Source organism: Brachyistius frenatus, unplaced genomic scaffold (genome assembly GCF_029030835.1).
Source record: "Brachyistius frenatus isolate BFR_SWC_R1_liver_20210118 unplaced genomic scaffold, ASM2903083v1 Contig_10, whole genome shotgun sequence".
Lineage (NCBI taxonomy): Eukaryota > Metazoa > Chordata > Actinopteri > Embiotocidae > Brachyistius > Brachyistius frenatus.
The window spans coordinates 2,427,041-2,447,622 of record NW_027210609.1 but is presented as its reverse complement, the minus strand read 5'-3'; the positions used below and the strand labels follow the sequence as shown (position 1 = coordinate 2,447,622).

The 20,582-nt window shown below is 41.5% G+C and overlaps 2 protein-coding genes across 6 annotated transcripts in view; one reads left to right on the top strand and one right to left on the bottom strand.

Annotated features, from left to right (window-relative positions):
* megf6b (multiple EGF-like-domains 6b) overlaps positions 1 to 11,770 on the top strand; it is a 55,010-nt gene extending 43,240 nt beyond the window's left edge. Inside the window, exons 17-37 of the mRNA XM_069690860.1 lie at positions 466 to 600; positions 687 to 812; positions 904 to 1,035; positions 1,412 to 1,540; positions 1,669 to 1,800; positions 2,812 to 2,940; positions 3,035 to 3,163; positions 3,504 to 3,632; positions 3,730 to 3,858; positions 5,258 to 5,386; positions 5,527 to 5,655; positions 6,195 to 6,323; positions 6,475 to 6,606; positions 6,702 to 6,830; positions 6,930 to 7,058; positions 7,482 to 7,610; positions 7,767 to 7,895; positions 9,510 to 9,638; positions 9,737 to 9,865; positions 11,174 to 11,302; positions 11,680 to 11,770. Of these exons, the coding sequence (XP_069546961.1) occupies positions 466 to 600; positions 687 to 812; positions 904 to 1,035; positions 1,412 to 1,540; positions 1,669 to 1,800; positions 2,812 to 2,940; positions 3,035 to 3,163; positions 3,504 to 3,632; positions 3,730 to 3,858; positions 5,258 to 5,386; positions 5,527 to 5,655; positions 6,195 to 6,323; positions 6,475 to 6,606; positions 6,702 to 6,830; positions 6,930 to 7,058; positions 7,482 to 7,610; positions 7,767 to 7,895; positions 9,510 to 9,638; positions 9,737 to 9,865; positions 11,174 to 11,302; positions 11,680 to 11,744 (2,657 nt within the window). The 3' untranslated portion in view covers positions 11,745 to 11,770. The remainder of the gene's footprint in view (positions 1 to 465; positions 601 to 686; positions 813 to 903; positions 1,036 to 1,411; positions 1,541 to 1,668; positions 1,801 to 2,811; positions 2,941 to 3,034; positions 3,164 to 3,503; positions 3,633 to 3,729; positions 3,859 to 5,257; positions 5,387 to 5,526; positions 5,656 to 6,194; positions 6,324 to 6,474; positions 6,607 to 6,701; positions 6,831 to 6,929; positions 7,059 to 7,481; positions 7,611 to 7,766; positions 7,896 to 9,509; positions 9,639 to 9,736; positions 9,866 to 11,173; positions 11,303 to 11,679) is intronic.
* A 2,307-nt stretch (positions 11,771 to 14,077) lies between these two features.
* Positions 14,078 to 20,582, bottom strand: part of kcnab2a (potassium voltage-gated channel subfamily A regulatory beta subunit 2a) — an 81,912-nt gene continuing 75,407 nt past the window's right edge. For all 5 annotated transcript variants that reach the window (XM_069690868.1, XM_069690869.1, XM_069690867.1 and 2 more), the window contains 2 exons: positions 18,450 to 18,538; positions 14,078 to 16,921 (listed from right to left, as the gene is read on the bottom strand). In XM_069690868.1, the coding sequence (XP_069546969.1) occupies positions 16,832 to 16,921; positions 18,450 to 18,538 (179 nt within the window). In that variant the 3' untranslated portion in view covers positions 14,078 to 16,831. The remainder of the gene's footprint in view (positions 16,922 to 18,449; positions 18,539 to 20,582) is intronic.

Genomic DNA, 20,582 nt, shown 5'->3' with positions numbered 1-20,582 from the left:
TTCAAGGTGTTGCCAAGTTAACATGAAAAGTGACAGAAATCATTGTGTCAAAAATTAAAGAGAGAGAAATTCAACACTTGGCTCCTCTCTCACCTACGTACACCCGCCAATCAGCATGAAGTGGGTGTGAATGTTGCATCATGGATTTAGGAAAGTTACAGAAATGGTAAAACACAGACTCCCCTCATCTGAAAGATGTGAGGGTTTCCAGAGTGTTTAAACCATCCAACAAACAGCTCTGACGGAGAACAGTGGCCCCTGAAGTTACTGCCGAGTTCATTTGCTTTCTCATATAATCAGTGGCAAATTTACAACGTGAGTCACATAGACACGTACCGTTTATAGTGATGTAATTATTCAGAAACAAACCATATAACTGAGCCACTTAATAAAACAAGGAGGGGGGGATGATTTCCATGCTCTCTTAATGTGGTAAGTGACAAGAGCGCTCTGTTATGTCTCCAGAATGCAAACCAGGTACTTTTGGAGCCGGCTGTGAGAAGAAGTGTGCTTGTCCACCAGAAGTGTCATGTGATCACGTGACTGGAGAGTGCCAACGCAAATGCCCTCTTGGTCGTCACGGGGAGAACTGCGATCAAGGTAGACGGCTGTGAAAACGGCTCGCTTTTACATGCTTTCAGGCTTATTTGTGTTGAGACAAATCCTTCTTGCATGTCCCGTGTCAGACTGTCCAGAGGGAACGTTTGGACCAGGCTGCGTCCATGCTTGTAACTGCAGCGGTGCCCCATGTGATAAAGTGACGGGTCAATGCCAGTGTCCATCTGGCACATCAGGAAAGCACTGTGAGAACTGTGAGTGCCGACACAAGAGCAGATTTACAGAATAAGCTAACAGTTTTACGTGGTAACAATTATCAAAATAATCATGATCAATCTTTCGCAGTGTGTCCGGAGGGTTTCTGGGGTCCCGGCTGCTCAGAAACCTGCCCAGTTTGTGAGAATGGCGGCCTGTGTGATAAACACAACGGGTCTTGTAACTGTCCTCCAGGATTCATGGGAGGATTCTGTCATAACTGTGAGTAACAGCAGTGGGCATTTTTGGGAAAGTTTCTGTAGCAACAGGAATTAAACAGTCAACCAGAAGAGGAGAATGGCAGCACTGTGGAATACTAAAGTGATGCAGCTTGGATGTTAAATGAAGCAACATGCTAGAAGACAGAGGAGTCGTTTTTCTCCGGGGTCATTAGCTAAAATCCTTCAACCACCTCATGCATATTTTTCCTGGGAAGATCAAATATGATTCAATTTCAACCAACCACAGCCTCTTCCAGCCTTCGACAGCTGAAATGGCAGTGCGGAAACTGTCACGGCAACTTGCTTCTCGTGCAGTCTGGTGGAGTTGGTTATGGTAGATTAGTCTTGATGTTCTAAATATTTTTTCCCTTGTGCAGCATGCCCGACTGAACATTTCGGTCAAGGGTGCCAAATGAAATGTGTTTGCGAGAACAATGCTCGCTGTGACCCAGTGAGTGGGCGGTGTACCTGTGCTCCTGGCTGGACCGGACACAACTGCAGGAAAGGTAACATTACTGCGGATCCCTGCTGCCGCAAAGTAGCATGTACCACAAAAGCTGATAAACTGAGCCCCTCTATTTGACAAATAACGAGTTTCCTTGATGTGTCTGACACTCAAATACTTTTTCTGCAGCCTGTGATGCAGGACACTGGGGAGCTGACTGTGCACAAACCTGCGACTGCAGAAACGGAGACGGCAGCTGTGATGCTGTCACGGGCCAGTGCAACTGTGAAGCTGGTTTCACTGGGAAACACTGCCATCAGAGTACGTTGTTTTGTTTTTGTATTACAGAACTCAACACCTTCATTTTGCATTGATGTTAAGTTACTATGTGGGCAATTTGACCAAATTTAAACTTCTTTTATGTTATAATAACTGATATATGGGATTAAAAACCGTGAATGTGAAAGAACCAAAACAATCTTCCACACAGTCAGTCATTGGACTCACTTTATCAACAATGTTTTTGTGCGATAAATGTGTGACGACTGAAACGTCATTAATAAAGTAAAGACAAGTATGGAGGATATTTCGGTAATGATTTAGATTACAATACAATGTACAGTGGAATTAATCCAAATTAAATACTTAATACAAAGTCATACTACAGTATGTCGTCCAAAATGTTTATAGTAGTCGTACCATCAGTGGCACAGTGGTTAGCGCTTACGCCTCACAGCGAGAAGATTGTGAGATCAATCCCTGCTTGAGCCATGCATGGCAGGAAAAAAAAAGAAAGTCATACCATTATAATAAAGTTATACTACTAAATGTGAAAAAAAGTCAAACTACAGTCGTACAAATATGAAATCATTTTGGACGACATGCTATAGTACGACTTTTTTTCACGTTTTGAACGACATGCCATAGTATGACTTTTTTTTAAATTTTTGGATGACATGCTATTATAGTATGACTTTTTTAAAATTATTTTGGACGACATGTATGACTCTTCTTTCAGTTTTCGGACGACATGCTATATTATGACTTTTTTTTCACATTCTGAAAATTGGTGAAATATAAGTATTGATTTTCAGTCCCTTCATCCATTAGCAATGTGTGTAGTTGTCATTCTGCACATTGTAATTCTTTGTGCCACCACCAGTAAAAGTTTAAAATGTACACATAATGTCTTTAATATTCTGTTTAATATCCCAGTTTTCTTTCAGTTTCAAGTAAAGTTATTATGTGTTGCATTTTACCGTTTATTTTGATAATACATTATTTTTGTATGATTTCATAACTGTGCTGTTGTGTGTGTGATTTTTCCCTCAGAGTGCCCAGCAGGTATGTTTGGTCTCGGTTGTCGCCATCGGTGTCAGTGTGACAACAAGGCGCTGTGTGACCACGTGAGTGGAGCTTGTACCTGCCAGGTGGGATGGACAGGAACCTTCTGCGAAAAGCGTACGAGCAGCTCCTTGATCATGAAGCCAAATTCACCGACTGAATATGTTAATGTGTTAGTAACAGGTAGTCCTTTCATCTGTGTGTGTTCCAGCGTGTCCTCAGGGTTTCTACGGTTTGGACTGCCAGGAGAAGTGTTTGTGTCTGAACGGTGGGAGCTGTGATCACGTCACTGGTGTTTGTTCCTGTCCTGCTGGTTGGATCAGCTCCATCTGCAACCTGAGTGAGTGACAGGTTCACCAGAGAAGATTATTAAACCGACTGATGCTGCCCAGTGTCGTTCAAATAGGTGGAATCAGAAGCTTGGATACTTTCTATCAGGACACGACTGTCGCAGATTCATAGCAGTGAGAACATCTTTCAAAACGCTGACTCACAGTAGAACAAAAACACGCTTGGTTTCAGGGTTATTTGGGAAAGCCCAGCCCAGTCACACATGAGAAAGTACCAATTTGATGTTCCCCATGCTGAGACCTGTATTACTTACCATACACTGGAATTTCCACTTTTGATCAGCAGAGTTCATCAGGAGGTAATGATATTGTTTGTCTCTCTCCTGGCAGCATGCCCAGCGGGTTTCTATGGGGAAGGATGTAACCAAACCTGCGGCTGCCGTAACGATGGCATCTGCCACCCGGCCAGTGGGCAGTGTGTGTGCAAGTCAGGCTGGACCGGACCCAACTGCACAGAGGGTGAGTTTACACAACAGAGAAAAGTGATTATCTCTATGACAGGTAAAGAAGAGGTCACATGATGGTTTTGTCTATGTTTTTTTTTTTTTCCTCCAAGAATGCCCTGCAGGGTTTTATGGAGCGGACTGTCGACAGCGATGCTTATGCCAGAATGGAGCCACCTGTAACAAGACCAACGGAAAGTGCATATGTGCCAGTGGATGGACCGGCACAGCCTGTGAACTCGGTAAGACTCAGACAGGCTGTGAGTAAGAGTCTCCGTATGTTACCACTAAACAGCATAAAGGGGGATAAAAAAAAAGAGGGATTTATTAGAACTTGGGTCTGAGTTTTGTACTTTTGGCCGTCATTTATAATAACATTGTAATCAGCCAACTAATTTATGAATTCTGGGAAAATGCTGACATGGCTGTAAAATCCATTGAGTTTTTGCCAGTTTATCTAAACATTTTATTTGAAGTGAATGCATGCAAACTGTTTAAAAAAAAAAAAAAAAATCCCTCTTTGAATAGGAAAACTGCTGCAAACACAGTTGGTCAACTAATAAAGTAGTCTGTAAACTGTGATGAATGTTTGCATTTGCAATCATTTTACTGTTCTGCTTTTATTTTCCCCTCAGATACATTTAACTGACCTGAAACATTGTTTAAAACCTCCTGCAATATTTCCATGTTTCCAGAAAAGAGGGATTTTCTTTGTACCTACAAGTTATGTTTTACTAATGTGAAGAACTACAGTAATAAGACCCAGGTTGTATGAAACAAAAAAAACTTGATAAATCTCTTACCGACTTTTTATCTCTATTTTATTTATAAACTGCCATTTAACCAGAAAATCAACCAAAAGATCTGCCAGCAGACCAGTATTTTTAATGGGATGTACAGTAATTTAGGATAAGTTTATTTTTTGTGGTAATGTGATAATGTTTCATTTTGTCTAGCTCCACAAACTCATTCAGTAATGCTAAATTCAGCTGCGTCTTGTTTAAAACCACAAAGACCTCTGATTTTGTGAAGCCATAACGATGTTGGTTAGTCTGGACAGAAACGCGGAAGAATAACATCACCTGATCCTGAGGTAAACATTTAAACCAGTGGCCTGTGGTTGTTTTATTGTGCTCAGGAAATGCATCAGTCTGAGTTGAATTTGCTGCCTTAGCTCATTTATTTTTGCCTGAAGTCTGGTTATTTGCTGGCAGTGAGTGTGTTTCTTCACCACATAGGAGTCTGCTCTGTAAATGTCTGTCGACCCGGCGATGACATTCCAGCTCCTTCTCCCTCTGAGCTCCACATCACACACTATCCTCCCTCTGTGCCTGTTACAACCTTTCCCCATCAAGCTGTGCCAGGCCCAGCCCACTCTTCATGCTCAGGAAACCTCTAATCCTGTCGCTGGAATGTCATTACCCTCCAAAACTCTGTGGCCACTACATCCGATTGCCAACTTATACTCAGTCCAATTATAAATTGTTTTGAAAAAAACAAAACCCTAATGCACTCCTCAGCAGAAATGTGACGGAGCAAATTTCCCCGTCGTATGTGCTTCACATCATTATGTCTCTGTTTTGTCTCCTCTCCTGTCTCATGTGTGTTTCTGCTTGTGTTTTGCTGCGCATGTTTACACAGAGTGTGCAGCGGGTCGATTCGGGGCAGACTGCCAGCTGCAGTGTGAATGTGAGAACGGCGGCCAGTGTGAAGGACAGACCGGACGGTGCCGCTGCAGCACGGGTTGGATCGGCGAACACTGTGAGAAAGGTGAGGCAGTGATTCGAAACTAATGCACTTACGGTCATTTTGACCTCATGGGAGCCGCTGCATTGGAAACTGTACTGCTGATGGCAATTCTCTGTGTTTGTTTTAATCATATCCTTTAATTTGCACTTTCTTCTGCCCAGCATGTGAAGCAGGCCTGTTTGGCGCCGGCTGCAAGGAGCGATGTCAGTGTGTGCACGGGGCCTCATGTCACCACGTCACTGGAGAGTGCCATTGTTCACCAGGGTGGAGAGGGAAACTCTGCGACAAAGGTGCTAACCTGCAGTTAGAGAAATCAGCTCAGAGTCAGCTTGTTGCCCCTGGTGGCCGGAGTGTGTCCTGTTGTTTCAACATGAACCTGTTATATTTTAAAGCTCTTCATACATGGGAGGATTACTGTGTTACTGCGACTTCTATCTATTATGTATATATGACTACATGTCTGGCCTAGAAGAGCGATCCCTTCTCTGTTACTAGTCCTGCCGTGTCTCTCCTATAGTTTATTCCCATGAAAAGTTTTTTTTTATGAAGTTTTTCCTCATTTGAATTGAGGGTTTAAGGATAGTGGGTGCCATGTGTTGCTCAGATCATAAAACAACAGCCTTGACCTCTGAAAATGCATTTTTATTAAACTTGATCAGGTTACTCATACAAAGGTATGAGAACTGAGAAAAGAATGTAGACCCAAAATCTATAAAGAAAAGTTCATAAATATCAGGGATCATATTCTTTAGATGTATTGACCTTTGAGGCATTAAAGGGGATGTGTGCAACTAAATATGTAATAATGTTTTCTTTGTGCTTCCTTCAGCATGTTTGCCGGGTACATTTGGAAAGGATTGCATGCAGCGCTGCAGCTGCGCGCAGGGCACATCCTGCCACCACGTCTCTGGAGAGTGCGGCTGTCCTCCTGGCTTCACTGGCAACGGCTGTGAACAGAGTGAGTCCTGCAGCACTGAATTTGTCTGCTAAATATATATATATATAAAAAAAAAACCGAAGTAGTTAATTTGCTTTTATAAGCTACGTACACATTCAATGAGAAAGCAAAAAAAAACAACAACCTCTGTAGCACACTCTCCCCCTATCAGCATGTCTCCCAGGCACATTCGGTCAGAACTGTAACCGGGTCTGCCAGTGCTCCGAGACGAACCAGCTCTGCCATCCGGTGTCTGGATCTTGTTACTGCGCTCCGGGTTTCCATGGCCACAAATGTGACCAAAGTAAGTAAAAACACCAGATTCATTCGCATAACATTAAACCAAAGCAGTAAGTTAAAGCGGTTAAAGTGATTTAACTCTTTGTTGTTCATGTTTAGTGTGCGTGGATGGTCGGTACGGTCCAAACTGTGAAAGAGAGTGTCAGTGTGAAAATGGAGGGAAGTGCTTTCCTTCCACCGGAGCCTGTGAATGTCCAGCAGGGTTTTTAGGACCGCGCTGCAGCATCAGTGAGTCCGTTTCAAACTCTGACAATGACAGTAAATGAATAAATAAGCGTTGCAGCGTGCAGTGAGACGTGTGTGGTGTGTGTGTCTCCGTGGTGACAGCGTGTTCCGCTGGGCGTTACGGCGTCGACTGTGCCCGGGTGGCGCTGTGTGGAGATGGAGCCCAGAATGACCCGGTCACCGGTCGGTGTGTGTGCGTCCCCGGACGTAGAGGAGCAGACTGTGGACACGGTGAGCTTTCATTACCGCCGATACATTTTTGTGGCGTCTTCACAGCCGTCTTATCTGTGACCTCTGTGAGTTTGTGAACAGCCTCTGAGGAGGTGCCCTCTGATCATTTCAAAAGACCAGACTCCTCTGCTGGTTTCCCTCAGTGTCCTCGAGGCTGTAATTATCTCAGTTAGACAATTTTCCTGTCTTTGTAAGATGTTTTTGTACTGTACATGAATGAGGGGCAGCAAACTGTTTTTCTCGGTTCTGAGATTTTTAAGTGGATGTAGAGTTTGCATACAACATCCAGAATCATTTATTTGAACAAAAACAACAACTTTTTGTCGTCTTCTATTTGTCGCTTGCCTGTTTTCATAATGAAGCTTCTACATTCACCTGTCTGGATGTTTTCTTCATAATTTGAGTGTGTTTTTTTTGCCTCAGGCTGCCCTCATGGCTGGTTTGGGGCGGAGTGTGCTCAACGCTGTAACTGCAGCAATGGAGGAGTGTGTGACTCCGCAACCGGCAAATGTACCTGTGGTCTGGGCTGGACTGGTGCACACTGCAGCACAGGTGACAACACTTTTTACAGCTCGTTTCTCACAGTAGTCATGTTTATATGATGTATTTATGATCTGCTGTGGCATGTTGAATCGAAACATAATGAATTGTTTAGTCATGAGGTGGATTGTTTTTGATTTGACTTCTGTTGTGCTCGTCATGTCCCAGAATGCCGTGCGGGCAGATTTGGTGCCAACTGCCAGCTGAAATGTAGCTGTCAAAATAACGGCACTTGTGACAGGGTGATGGGGACGTGTCATTGTGGTCCAGGCTACTATGGACATCTGTGTGAACATGGTGAGAACTGAACACACATAAAGACTGATGGTAGTGACTGAAAGGATAAATCAATATTTTTTTTTTTATCATCTACAAATCCCATTCAAGGTCAAAACCGTCAACGATTTGATTTCGCCAACAGCTCTCATCTGTGTAGCCAAAACTTGACATTACTTTCTTCTAAGCCACAGACTTCCGTTGTTGTCAGTAACAGTCACACTTTGGCTGTAGCCTCAGGTTTGTAGGTAAAGCAAAGCCAGTACAAGAAAACAGAGAACACTTAATGAACCTTAGTTAAGAGTGTGCAAGGTAACAAAAAAACAACAAAGAAAAAACAAACCAGAAGCTTCCACATTAGATATAATGAATCTGTACTGAAACGAGTACAGATCCTCCAAACCGCTGGTCAGTGATCACATCACATTAAAGTTCTTTACCCGGATACGCTTAGGTTATTAGTGACATGACACTTGTATACACTGTAAAAATATTGACCAAATCTAATCGGCACAGTTCTTACAGCTAACTTTACAGCGGAGTATTACTTCCTGTTGCTGTTGCTTTTGTATTGGGTGAACAGATAAGTAGGACACCTGACTGTCTCACCTGTCTTCATCTGTCATCTCACAAAGAAGCAGCCAGTGTTGAGATCTTCCTGCATCTTTCTGGCAGGCGGTGCTGAGAGCTATTTTTTTTTATGTTTGAGAAAGAGACAGACTGCCAGTAATGTTTGACGTAACATCCTCAATAGTGGAACCTGATTTTGTCACAGCCGGCTTTCTTACCTGATGTGTACTGATGTGGACCTAAAGCTGCCTCTTCCAAAGTTGGACTTGGGAACAGCTTGTCAGTGTTCACACTTTTCAAACATTCTGGACTTTGGGCTCCAAAGTATTTGAGTACAGTGCAGAGTACAAAAAGTGAAAGCACCCTAAAGCCAAAATTGGACAATGTGATTTATGATTCTTATTGATGTGGACTTCTGACAGACACAGTGGATCAAATCTTTTTAAGTTTGTCCATCAAAGGAAACCTGGTTCTTTTAAGATGGAGAGCACCCACAAAATCTTTCCTGGTTCTTCAAACAAGTGATTTTGGCCTTACCATTTGTTTTGATAATCGCAAAAATATTAAAGCCTCTGTCATCCTTTAGATAAATAAATGTTACTGTGACACATGAAGGCCAAAAGAGTGTCGCTTTAAGGTTTGTTAAAACAAGTTGTCACATAAAACCTTAAAATACCAAAACAATACAATAATACTTATTATTGAAATGTGAAAATTGTTTATCTACAAAACTAATATTTCATTTCACAAAGAGGCCTCATTTCTTACATATTAAATGTGTTTAAACACAAACAGCCATACAAGAACAGTAGAGTAGCAGGTTATATAAACGGGAAAACCTTTGATTGAAATCTGAACAGAAGGAGTGTGATCATTTCAGTCCTAAAACAAGTGTGTGAAATGTTAATGTTAAAACAGCATATTTGAAGCATTTCAGGCTTTAGACTCACAGCTGAGAGGAGCCAGAGTTCAACTCTGGGGGTTTTAGTCGATTATTAATTTAGGGAGAACATTTTAAACCGTGACGTTCGACTTGAAACCTCCTCCCATGAATCCCCCTGTTAGCCTGCCCTCCTGGTCTCCACGGCTCGCTGTGTCAGCTGCAGTGTGACTGTATGAACGGGGCCTCCTGTCACCCCGTGTCGGGCCAGTGCGTCTGTCGTCCAGGATACCACGGAGCGCGATGTCACAGAGGTCAGTCAGATCTGTTAGATAACAGGATTGCTGGCATTATTTTTGTTCTAATTTACTCTCTTTGGAAATGTTTTTAATGCCCCCGACCTTTCTCTCAGTGTGTGAACAGAGAAGCTTCGGTCAGGGCTGTGCCAAAGTGTGCGACTGCGAGGACGAAGCTCCTTGTGACCCTGTGACGGGGAGATGCCTCTGCACCTCAGGAAAGACTGGACTCAGATGTGACATTGGTAATTCTCAATCCTATCTCTAACTTTGAGAACAAATGCAACCTGCTTTCTTAACCGAACCTTTTCGTCTAACTCTCCTTCATTACAATGGGGTCTGAGGATGCCATGTGACAAGGATGGTGTTTTATTAGTGCTCCCAGGAGGATGCATTTTCCACTGGATTATATTTGTTCAAGAAAAACAAGATATTTACTTACAGGATGCATGTGTTAATGTCGGCCACAGCAGACAGACTTTGAAATTATGATGATAACTCATGTATAAATATGAATGGATGGAAGCGACTTGAGTAGTTTTGGAAAATTAGTTTGAGGAAATGAGGGCGAAGAGCAGAATTTTCTGATTTGCAGTGGAAAAAAACCCTAACAGAAATTCAATCTTTTACCAATCGATGGATTCAGGTGAAAGAGCGTGGTTACAATGTTTTAAAAATCTGAATGTGATGTTATATGTTTCGTAACTGTTTGTTGAAGTGGTATATCGCTCATATATTCTTCATCCACTGTGACTAAATATTGTATTTTGTCAGCTGTAGCGGAGAAAGTATTCAGATTGTTAGGTAACAGCAGTAAAAAGACACTGCAAAATACAATTACACCATGTGTTATTATCTTAATGCATTCAATTATAAAACTGGCTCCTGTTAGAAATATGCATACAGTACCCTTCCAAAGTACGGTATGTAGAGTCAAACTGATAGTTTTGCTACTTTGCGAGATCAAAACGTGACAATGAAATGAGAGACACATTTTTCACACTTCATAAGGATATTTAATCTATTCTCATCTACATATCTATCTCTATGTATTAATTTTGTCTCTCTCAATAGTGGGAAATAAAAGCTAAAGTTGGTCTGTAATTTTGTCTCATTGCTTTGTTTTGGTTTTAAATTAAAAATTCTAAAGTACAAAAAACATCAGATTCACTCTACTTAACATACTTCTGGAGGGTGCTGTATAATTACTTATATATATTATACTCTATACCATCATGAAAGTAGTATTTTACTGGAATAACTTTTTATACTCAAGTTTAATAGATAATAAACTCATCACATGGTCTCTATGTACATTTTTAATCTGTAATATAAGTAAATAAGCAGCCAAATAGATGTAGTGGAAGTACAGAGTAGCTCATATTTGTACTTGGGAAATGTGAAAATGTTTGGAGAATATATCAAGTTGGACTGAAGGAGAGTTAAATCCTCCACTGCATGACATCAATGACCAGCCTGCTCTTTAAATATTACACTCACCATTGTGTTTTTAATTTTTTTTTATTTAACTGCGTAAATTTGTGTTGTGTCAGACTGCAGAGCTAATAGTTTTGGGCCGGACTGCACGGAGACCTGCGAATGTGAGAACGGGGCACAGTGTGACCGTCGCAACGGCCGCTGCAGCTGCCTGCACAGCTGGATGGGACTCTCCTGTCAGGAAGGTACAGTGAAGTCTAACACACACACACACACACACACACACACACACACACACACACACACACACACACACACACACACACACACACACACACACACACACACAAAGCTCTGTAACCACTTACTTCATGACTCTATGCAGTCGGACGGCAGGTGACAACCTTTGCTCACTCTTGAGTCAGAACAGAAGCGACCGTTTCGCTGACTCTGTGAAATGAGAATAAATAAGTGTTATTAGTGCTGACAGTGTCCAGTTTGTGTCTGCGTAGAGGACAACTGTAGCGGCTGCACTTTCCTTTTGTGTTGTTTTTGTTTTGGTTCTGATCGAATATGAATGTTGTGCATTTGCTGAGCTGGACTCTTGTGTGCGTTTCTTCAGGTGGACCTCCACGCCTCACCTCCGGGAGCAGCAGAGGAGACTCACAACACGACAACTCATTATAGCAACTCCATCAAGCTGGAAAACTAGGGCAAAGTTTTTTTTTTACTGAAGTGACTCAAGTGAGTGAAAGCTTATGATGGGAAGCTGCAGCAGCTGAAGATTCATGGAAATAGACTCTCTGATCAGAACTGCAATTCCATATCTGGAGTCGAGCTGGATGATTTTTTTTTTTTTTTTTTTTTTTGAGTGCCAAAGTTTCCTTTGAACTGTCCGATTGTGTCGTCAGCCTCCTGTTTGGAGTTTCTAAGTGGAACATGAAACACTTTTAATCTTCAGGATAGGAATTTCTCCTCAAAAACTACATCCAGCGTGCAGCGTCAGGAGATCGTGGGTGTGTTTACTGCACTTTTAGTATACTGTGTTTATTATTTGTGTCCTTAAAATACCTTTTACAGGTAATGTATATAAAATAATCTCAATTTTTTTTTTTTTTTTTAAGAAAATGATATTACCGAACATTATGCAACACCGAGGCAATCTTTATTTTATTACTATGAAGTTGTTTTTCAGTTGATACAATATGAAGTATGACATTCATTCCAATGGTGCTTTAATGTACAGTGCAACAAAGATTATAATGATCCTCAGTCGTTCTATGCTCCACTATCACAGTCACACACATTGAATAAATACAGCTGGGATTTTACAGTTTAATATAAATCCCTTAAGATTACACAGCTAACATTGATTTGAACCTTCAAGGTTTGGCATCTAATTTTCTCTTGAATTGATTTTGTGTATAAATTGCTTCATATTTATACTTAACACGGTTTTGTACAGTTCAATATACTTGGAGTTAAAAATGCATCTTTGTTTTTTCACTGGATAAAAGAGAGAAAACCAGTAAACATCATGAATAAATAACACGGTCTTACAAATGAATGCAAATGAAGACAGACACAGAGGTTTGGTTTACCATTCTTATTTTTATGTTTAGTTCATTTTCATTGAAGATCAAAGCTGTACATCCTGTCTAAATTTCAGATTCAAGCACAGTGCAGATAGCAACGCCTGCAAAATCAAAATTCAAATGAAAAGAGAAAAAGGCAGAGGTGATCACAACCAGAAATATGTACAAAGGTCAGAGTATATACAGGAGATACCAAGCTCTCACTACGCCGTCTTCAGAGTGAATTCAGTACACCGCTGTATCCAAGCATTCCTCATAATGCACACATAACACAGTCTTCAAATCAATACAATACTGATAGGAAAAATGCAGCATGATGACAAAAAAAAAAACAAAAAAAACCAGTTCTTTTAATTCTCTCTACTGCATTAAAGGCTAAAACATAAAAAATATATTCTCTGTATAACCAAGAACCTTCGGGAAAATAAGATCTACCCATCCGCGGGTCTGTTTCATATCTGAACTAGTCGATAAAATGGTAGAACAGCAAACATGATGAAACTAGGACCTCTTATAGCATTATTTTCTCCTACACAGGTGGGGGCACCAGACGAACACACATCAGCTTCAAAACATTATTTCTATGATGTGCAGAAACCTTCTTACGGGTCGGCACGGTGAGAAATAACTCCAAACAAAAAGCACAGCGATACAAGTCATAGGAAGGAACAATTTGGGAAATGTGCTTACATGAGTTTTTTTTTCAGGAGTTAGATGAGAAGGTTGATACCACTGTCTGCTAAATGTGATGTTACTGTCAGCAGTCGGCTAAGTTAGCTTAGCATAAGCACCGGAAGCGGGCGAATGGCTAGCTCAGCTCTGTGTTAAGGAAACGAACCAGCAGGTCCGACACTCACTCATTTACTAACTGTACATATTCGATTTAAACAGGACAAACGCAACTATTTGCCTTTTATGGGAGTTTATGAAGATATGTTGAAAAGCAAACAAGGGCACTAGGCGGATCAATATTTTGTATTATGCATGTTCATTTAGGTACAACCAAAAATGAAAAGCTGAACAGTAACATAAACTGTTCAGGATATTGTAGGTCCTTTTATTTGGGGAGCGAACAAGAAAGGTTTTTACATTGAGCACTTTAGCACACCCACAGTGATGAGTGGGAAGTGGTGGCGTCAGTGTTGAACCATTTCTTTGCTGCCTGTGGTTTGTGCTTCGGCTTATAATTTGTCGTCAAGGGTAAAGATCAGGGCTGTTGCACACAGGGAATTTGAGTTGACGATTAATTGTCATCCAAATAATTAGCAATTTACTTGTCTGTTCATGATATGCCACTAAATATGCCAAAAAAAGAGGCTTAATCATAGTTTAAAAATCTACGTTATGAAGAAAAACAGCCACTTATCGGCATTACACATAGAAATATACAAGTATACATTTGTTTGATTTTTTAAGGCTTTGTTAAAAAAAACTGCACAGGGCAGATAAGATATAAACAATAACTAAAAAATACAAAGACTAATACAGAAATACATAAAATAATTACTAACAATGACAGGTACCAATAATAAAATAAACCATGGCAGAAAAAGGTGCAACGAGATGACATCATAAAGAGTCCAGGTCACACTGCAAACGGCGAAAATTGAAGTGGAATTGTGTGAATTAGCTTTGTAGATGCTGGCAGGTGTTTTATTTTAGACCATCATATTTAACAGACACATACGAGTGTGGTATCATGTGTCCTCTTATTCTAATTCTTTGCAAGAAAGAAAAGCAAGCACATTTCACAAAATGTCAGACTTTTCCTTCAAGTCTCAGACTTTTTCTCCACTCCCTGAAAATATTAAGACTCGGGAACTCCACAGACAAATGAACTACATGTTCTTTTCTTTTTTTCTTTTTCTTCTGAGAAAAACGGCATTGGCTCGTGCCACTTTTATTCACTGAGCCGTACGAGACACAGCAAATCAAACAGGGATCAACTAACACAACGGGCTAAAGCATGGGAGTAGTTTCGTTGTCTCCCCTCCCCATACACACACTCACACTCACGACCAACAGCAGACGTTAAACACACGTTGCTGAAGTTAAAGATCACCTCAGAGCAGTATCGAAGCAGACTGTAAACCTCATCCACACAGATCCCACACAGTGACGTTCACTTTGATTATCCCCTCCACCTCAGCTCAGACGTTTCTACGTCTCATTCACATCATCATTCGCACCAACATGACAGCCTTCTATTCTGCACCTGTTTGTTTTTTTTCTGCTAAGAGTCAACAGTTTATCAGCTGTTAGTAAAGATTTGTTTTCTACACGTGTTAGTAAGCCGAGAAGCATCACCTTGCTAGTCCCGTAGGTACTGTGGGCCGGGTGAAGAGAGTCCATGCTTAGAGGGTGTATCACATGCTATCCACTTGTGCTTTAATCACAGTAAGAGAGCACCCAAAGGACAGAGAATGATATAGGGTTGCATCAAAATATCTGCAGTAATACTTCTGACATGTCTCAGGTCGCCTGAGACAAACCTTACCGATTCTAAAGCACTTAGCTGTACTATGCATTCTGTATATGAAGGACATTTGTTAACTAGTATAACAGCTTGGTCATGTAAAGATATATATGGAGTAAAGTCCATACCATAGGTAGATAACAAGCTGGGCAGCACATGCTTCAAGATGATGTCTATAATCTCGCAGGAAGTGAGAGTGAAACACGGGGGTGTGTCATCTAAAAGCGATGAGGAAAAAGATCTTTGGCTCAAGCCACACTGAAATGTCACTGGTCCTGTCCAGTGTCCACACATGAAAGAAAGACAGACAGCTAAATACAACCTCCTGACCACGTGCACGCCAACATCCCTGAGCTGCTGCCACTTGCTGATTAGCTGGACGCAAGACTCCTTCCTCCCGGTCAGGGAGCGACAAACACCACCTCCACCAGTCAGAGGTCGCACCCGGGGGACATGGGACCAGTTGGCCAAAGAGGCAGCCGTCGGGCTGCTCGTCAAAACCAAAGCCCAAAGCACAGTTTGATCCAACTGTAAATAAGGCAAAATACTTGAACAAAATTTGATCAAGGACAGCTTTCCATGAAATGTGGAGCCAGCGCTGATATGACCACCCCTCCGGTGCAGAAAATCCTCAGCCTGAAAAAGCAAGAAGAGCGGCTGGGTAACACAGTGAAGCAGGGCGCTGCGTCTGATTTAACACGACTGCAGCGCCTACTCTTAGGGATGAATAAACGGCTCGTCTCCTCAATGGCAGACAAGTTGCCCAGACACATCAGCCTAAGCTCCTCAGCTCCATCATGGTGAATGGTTCAGTGGTCAGGAGGGAGGAGCTCCTCCTGCAGAGGGCACTCGCTCCCCCTCATCCTCTCCGTCCTGTTAAATTCAGCGACGCCACGTTTCGACAGCAGGAGCGCCGGAGCCTTAGGCTGGACAAACGCACTGCCAGTGAAGACACAGAGGGAAGATGAAGAGAGGGAACTACCGAGAGGCGATGCGATTTTATAGTGCAATGGCTGTGAGATAAGACTATTAATACCCATCCTCTCCCCTCCTTAAAACTCCCCTCCGACACCTTTACTGACAGTCCTAAAGTGCTGATTGTGAAAGCCCACGAGGCGGCTCAGATAATGTCGACAACACAAACTTTCTTTCAGAGAAACTTGACGGACTTGTACAGTACACAGGTGTTTGTAAACAGAACATCCAAGGAACAAATGCATGGTTATGGTACATGTGCAACAGTAGTTCTCTTATTTTCATACAGTATGAACTTCATCTTCCTTTTAGTTGCATTCGGTTTTTAGAAAAAGAGCAAAAACAAAAGAGAAATCTGGCTGCCAAGCAAGCGTGTGCTTATATTTTTAAAAAGATATTTTTCTCTACGGTTTTAAAATACGTTCAGCTGAATTGAATGTATAACTGATTTAAGTATGAGCGCATATCCCTAACGTCTTTCCCACTTTTGTCTTTCTTTTGTCAATCCCATCCTTTATTGTGGAGGTGACTGTATTTTTTTTTTTTTCCCCCCTTTTCTTATCTTATCCCTGTAACTAAATGAGGTGCCCTGCGTGGCCTTGGTGTGGCCAGACTCATGCGCCAGGGTCTCACTCAGTAAAAGCTCAAGCAAACGGAGGATCAGGCAAAGGTGGGGCACTGCGGCTGCAGGCCGGGTGCAGCCCTGCCAGGCGGGGCCGTGCCACGCGTTAGGAGCGGTAGTCCTTTTTGCTGTACGGCTTGTTCCCCAGGATGCTGTCCACCTCGTGTGTGATGGACGACGACAACTTCGGAAGAACCTGGAGGCGGGACAGAGACACACAAGGTGAATAAAGTCTCCACATATGTAGTCAGTATTTGTGGTTCATTTTTAAGTCCTTCAGAAACTATCATCAGAAATTGTTGCAGTTTCACCTACATCCTTTAGATGGGGATGAAGGGTGACTCTGGATTTTTTTCAAGTTTTAACAAGCTTTGAATTTCTACAGCCGGCCTGTCACCACCAATAGAGGAAATAAAACAGAGAAAAATATGTATTTGTTTTGTTAATGTAGCTTTTAAATTTTAATATTGCGGGTAATTTCAACATGAGCTCAATACTTGAGTTTGCTTTTATATCTTCTTAAAAGTAGCAATAAGTACAAAGTAAAAATGATCCAGTTTAAGTTTTATAAACACTGTACTGGTATTATTGCAGGGTAACTACTAGTTATGTACACTAATAGGTATTATACTGATTATTATTACTGACGCATTCAATTACATTACTATTTCTGTTGTTGATGTTGGTTAAGAGGTAATTATTATTTGTTTTTATATAATTGGGTGGTTTAATCTGTAACCATGCATTATACTTTATAAACTTATAATCCATTTTGTATTTGTAGTGTAAAAGTACATTATTTCTCCCTGATAAAAGGCAGAAGTACAAAATAACAATACAATAAGATTTTGTAAATTCCCATCGACAATATTGACTAATTTTTTTTTACTAAAAACATTGCATACGTGCAAAGATATTGTAAAGTATAGGTCATAAGAAAAAAATTATTTCATGTTGTGCCTTTGTTTTTTTATTAAAACTGGAAGCTTGTTTTTATTTTAAATGTCAAAGTGTCATATCAGGAACTGCAGAATCTTTGACAGGAAATCCAGAACAGTGACAATTAGTTTAATTTCACTGCCATATCATTAAAGGGATTTCCTGATGGGGGGATATAACGTACTCACGATAGGTTCTCTCGTCCGACAGTTAAGACATTAAAGAAATGTGGACTTCCTGAGAAAAGCTGTGTCTATTTCAGGCTCTTTGGTATAAAATTCTGACAAAAGGAAAACTGCAGAGCCCTCGGGAAATGTGAGCATAGCATTTCAAAAGCAAAATATCAAATGTACTAAGGGAGAGGAGACGTGGTGTGTTTCGCAGACACACAGGAGCGTACATAAAGCATCAGAATGGAGGAAAGTGGGGATGCTCTTTACTGCAGGCCAGACATAATGTGAGGAGAGGACGTAAAACCCCCACCGGTTTGAAAACCCTATTAAAAAGTGCATCTTATCAGAAGAGGAAGAAGTGGCCGTAAGCTCGTCTCCAATCCCCCTGGCAACTGATACAGCGCTGACCTTATTAACTCGGTACAGTAAAGTACCCAAGCGTGCATCAGCGAACTGCCCCGGAGGCTGAGATGTACCCAGGAGAGGACTTATGGACTGTAAGGCACGAAAACAGGCCTGATGAAACAGGTCAGGTCACATTTTCACAAATTAAGCTTCTTATGTGCTCTTGAGAAAAACAATACACAACACACACTCATTCTGTCGCCTCACCTGTATCGCTCCTATGTTCTCCATCAGCTGGTCGGTGTTGGACGCCCCTAAAAGCACAGAGCTCACCCCCTCGTTCCGAAGGCACCACGCTGCAGGAGACCAGTAAACAGCAATGACACCTCCACCACGACTGAACACACACACACACACACACACACACACACACACACACACACACACACACACACACACACACACACACACACACACACACACACACACACACACACACACACACACACACACACACCCTTGATTCCGACACAAACATGCTGCACAACACACAATCTGATTCATATTTACATGTCAAATGATTAAAAAGTCCAAATAAACGAATCCATAGATGAAATATGACATTAACTCCAAACCCCACATTCATCACACTGACATTCAGAGATGGAATAAGTTTTCAGGTTAAACCACAATATGAAAATACGGCACTATAAGCAAAACACGTGCTTTCAAAAGTTGTACTACTTATACATAAATATTGTCACTCATTAAAGACAGCGGAGAGGAAACTAACTTTAAATAAAAAAAATTATACATGTCCAGTTTACTGCTGAATAGTTTATTTTATAACCACATAGTACGCTGAATAATTGATTTCTGAGTTTCATTTGTTCTTCTGCAAAGTTGTAACTTTAGCTGTGAAATTGAGAGTTGAAAACATTCCCTACCTGACTTCAGCATATTCTGCAGAGGATTTTAAATCTGTGTCACCCTGCATGGAATTCATGAATTCATTTTCATGTAGGTTAATGTGAGACCAGAGGTTGTGGGGGCCCACCGTGACTGAATAAATGTAACATAAAGGAAATATATAACTTTAAAATAACGTTGACATACGTAGGTGGATTATTCTGGATCTGCTTATTAGATTAGTGCATCCTTGTGTGAAATTAATAATGAAACAGAAGCAAAAAGTAGAATGAAAAATGAAACCATTCCAGTGAAGTACAAGTACCTTCAAACTTTTCTTAACGTACTTAGTTAAACTCCAGCACTGCACTCTGCTAAAAACATACGAACACAATAAAACACCTATCCCTTCTTTGTGTGCTTTTATAATTGAGAGCTGATTTATGCAAAACAACTGAGTGTTCTTAAAAGCAAGAGAAATACGCGTGTAAACAGATTACAATATAAAGGGAGTGTTGTTGTAAAAATAGTGGAATTATGATTCTATACAAATCTTCCGCCAAAATGATAATGTGGCCAAAAAAAGACACCAGGCAAAGGTCTTCCTGTGGATTGATGAAGTGGATCTTCCTTCAGGCCACTGAGGAACCACTACATCTCTTAACTCCCACTAAGTTTAATTCCGATGCTCCCAACCTGCTTCAGGAGTGTCGGCCTTGGTATCAGGCCAAAGGCAGGCAGGAGTCTGTCATTGTTATATAATTTGTATTCAATAGTGGTGGAGTGCCACAGTGATCTAGGGGACGACGTGGTTCATAAATCTCCTGTGCTGCCGTCGGGAGCGCTGAAAGGATTTATGGTAATTGGGAGAGTTGAAGGTGTCCACTAATGGGCCGTGAAACCTAATCTACGAAGCTGTCTCACTGCGAGGGTGAAAAATCTGCTGTGATCTGCGTTGGGATGGGAGACCGACCCCCAGATTTATTCGCTGCGTCCCTCACGTACGGCGCTTTAACAGCCCTCGCAGGACTGTGAGTCTTTGGAGTTTGCACGTTCTCCCTTTGCTGCCAGGCACTCAATCGATATCAGTCACTCACTGGATTTATGTCTGGGAAGCGTTTTTTTTAAAAAAAATTTTTTTTAATGCTGACACTGGAGACTGTCGAATACATGTAAACAGCAGGAAAAAGTTCAGACCTGCACACCCAAACATACTGTGAACATCTGTACTGTAATGTTCTCATTGGGTCTGTGTGCATATTTAGAGGAGAAATGGACCTTTTTTTAAGATTATATTTCTCCCTATTTTTCCTTTTTTCACGTTGACGTATTTCTCAAAACCACAGAAGTTACAACACAGACACATTCATGACGACAGAGCACACCGACGGTCAAACCACGCAGCTGCGAGAGCGCCGCTGACCTCGGCACGTCCGAGGCAGAGGGACGGACAGACAGACAGAAAGAGAGAGAGCGGCAGAGTGTATCTGC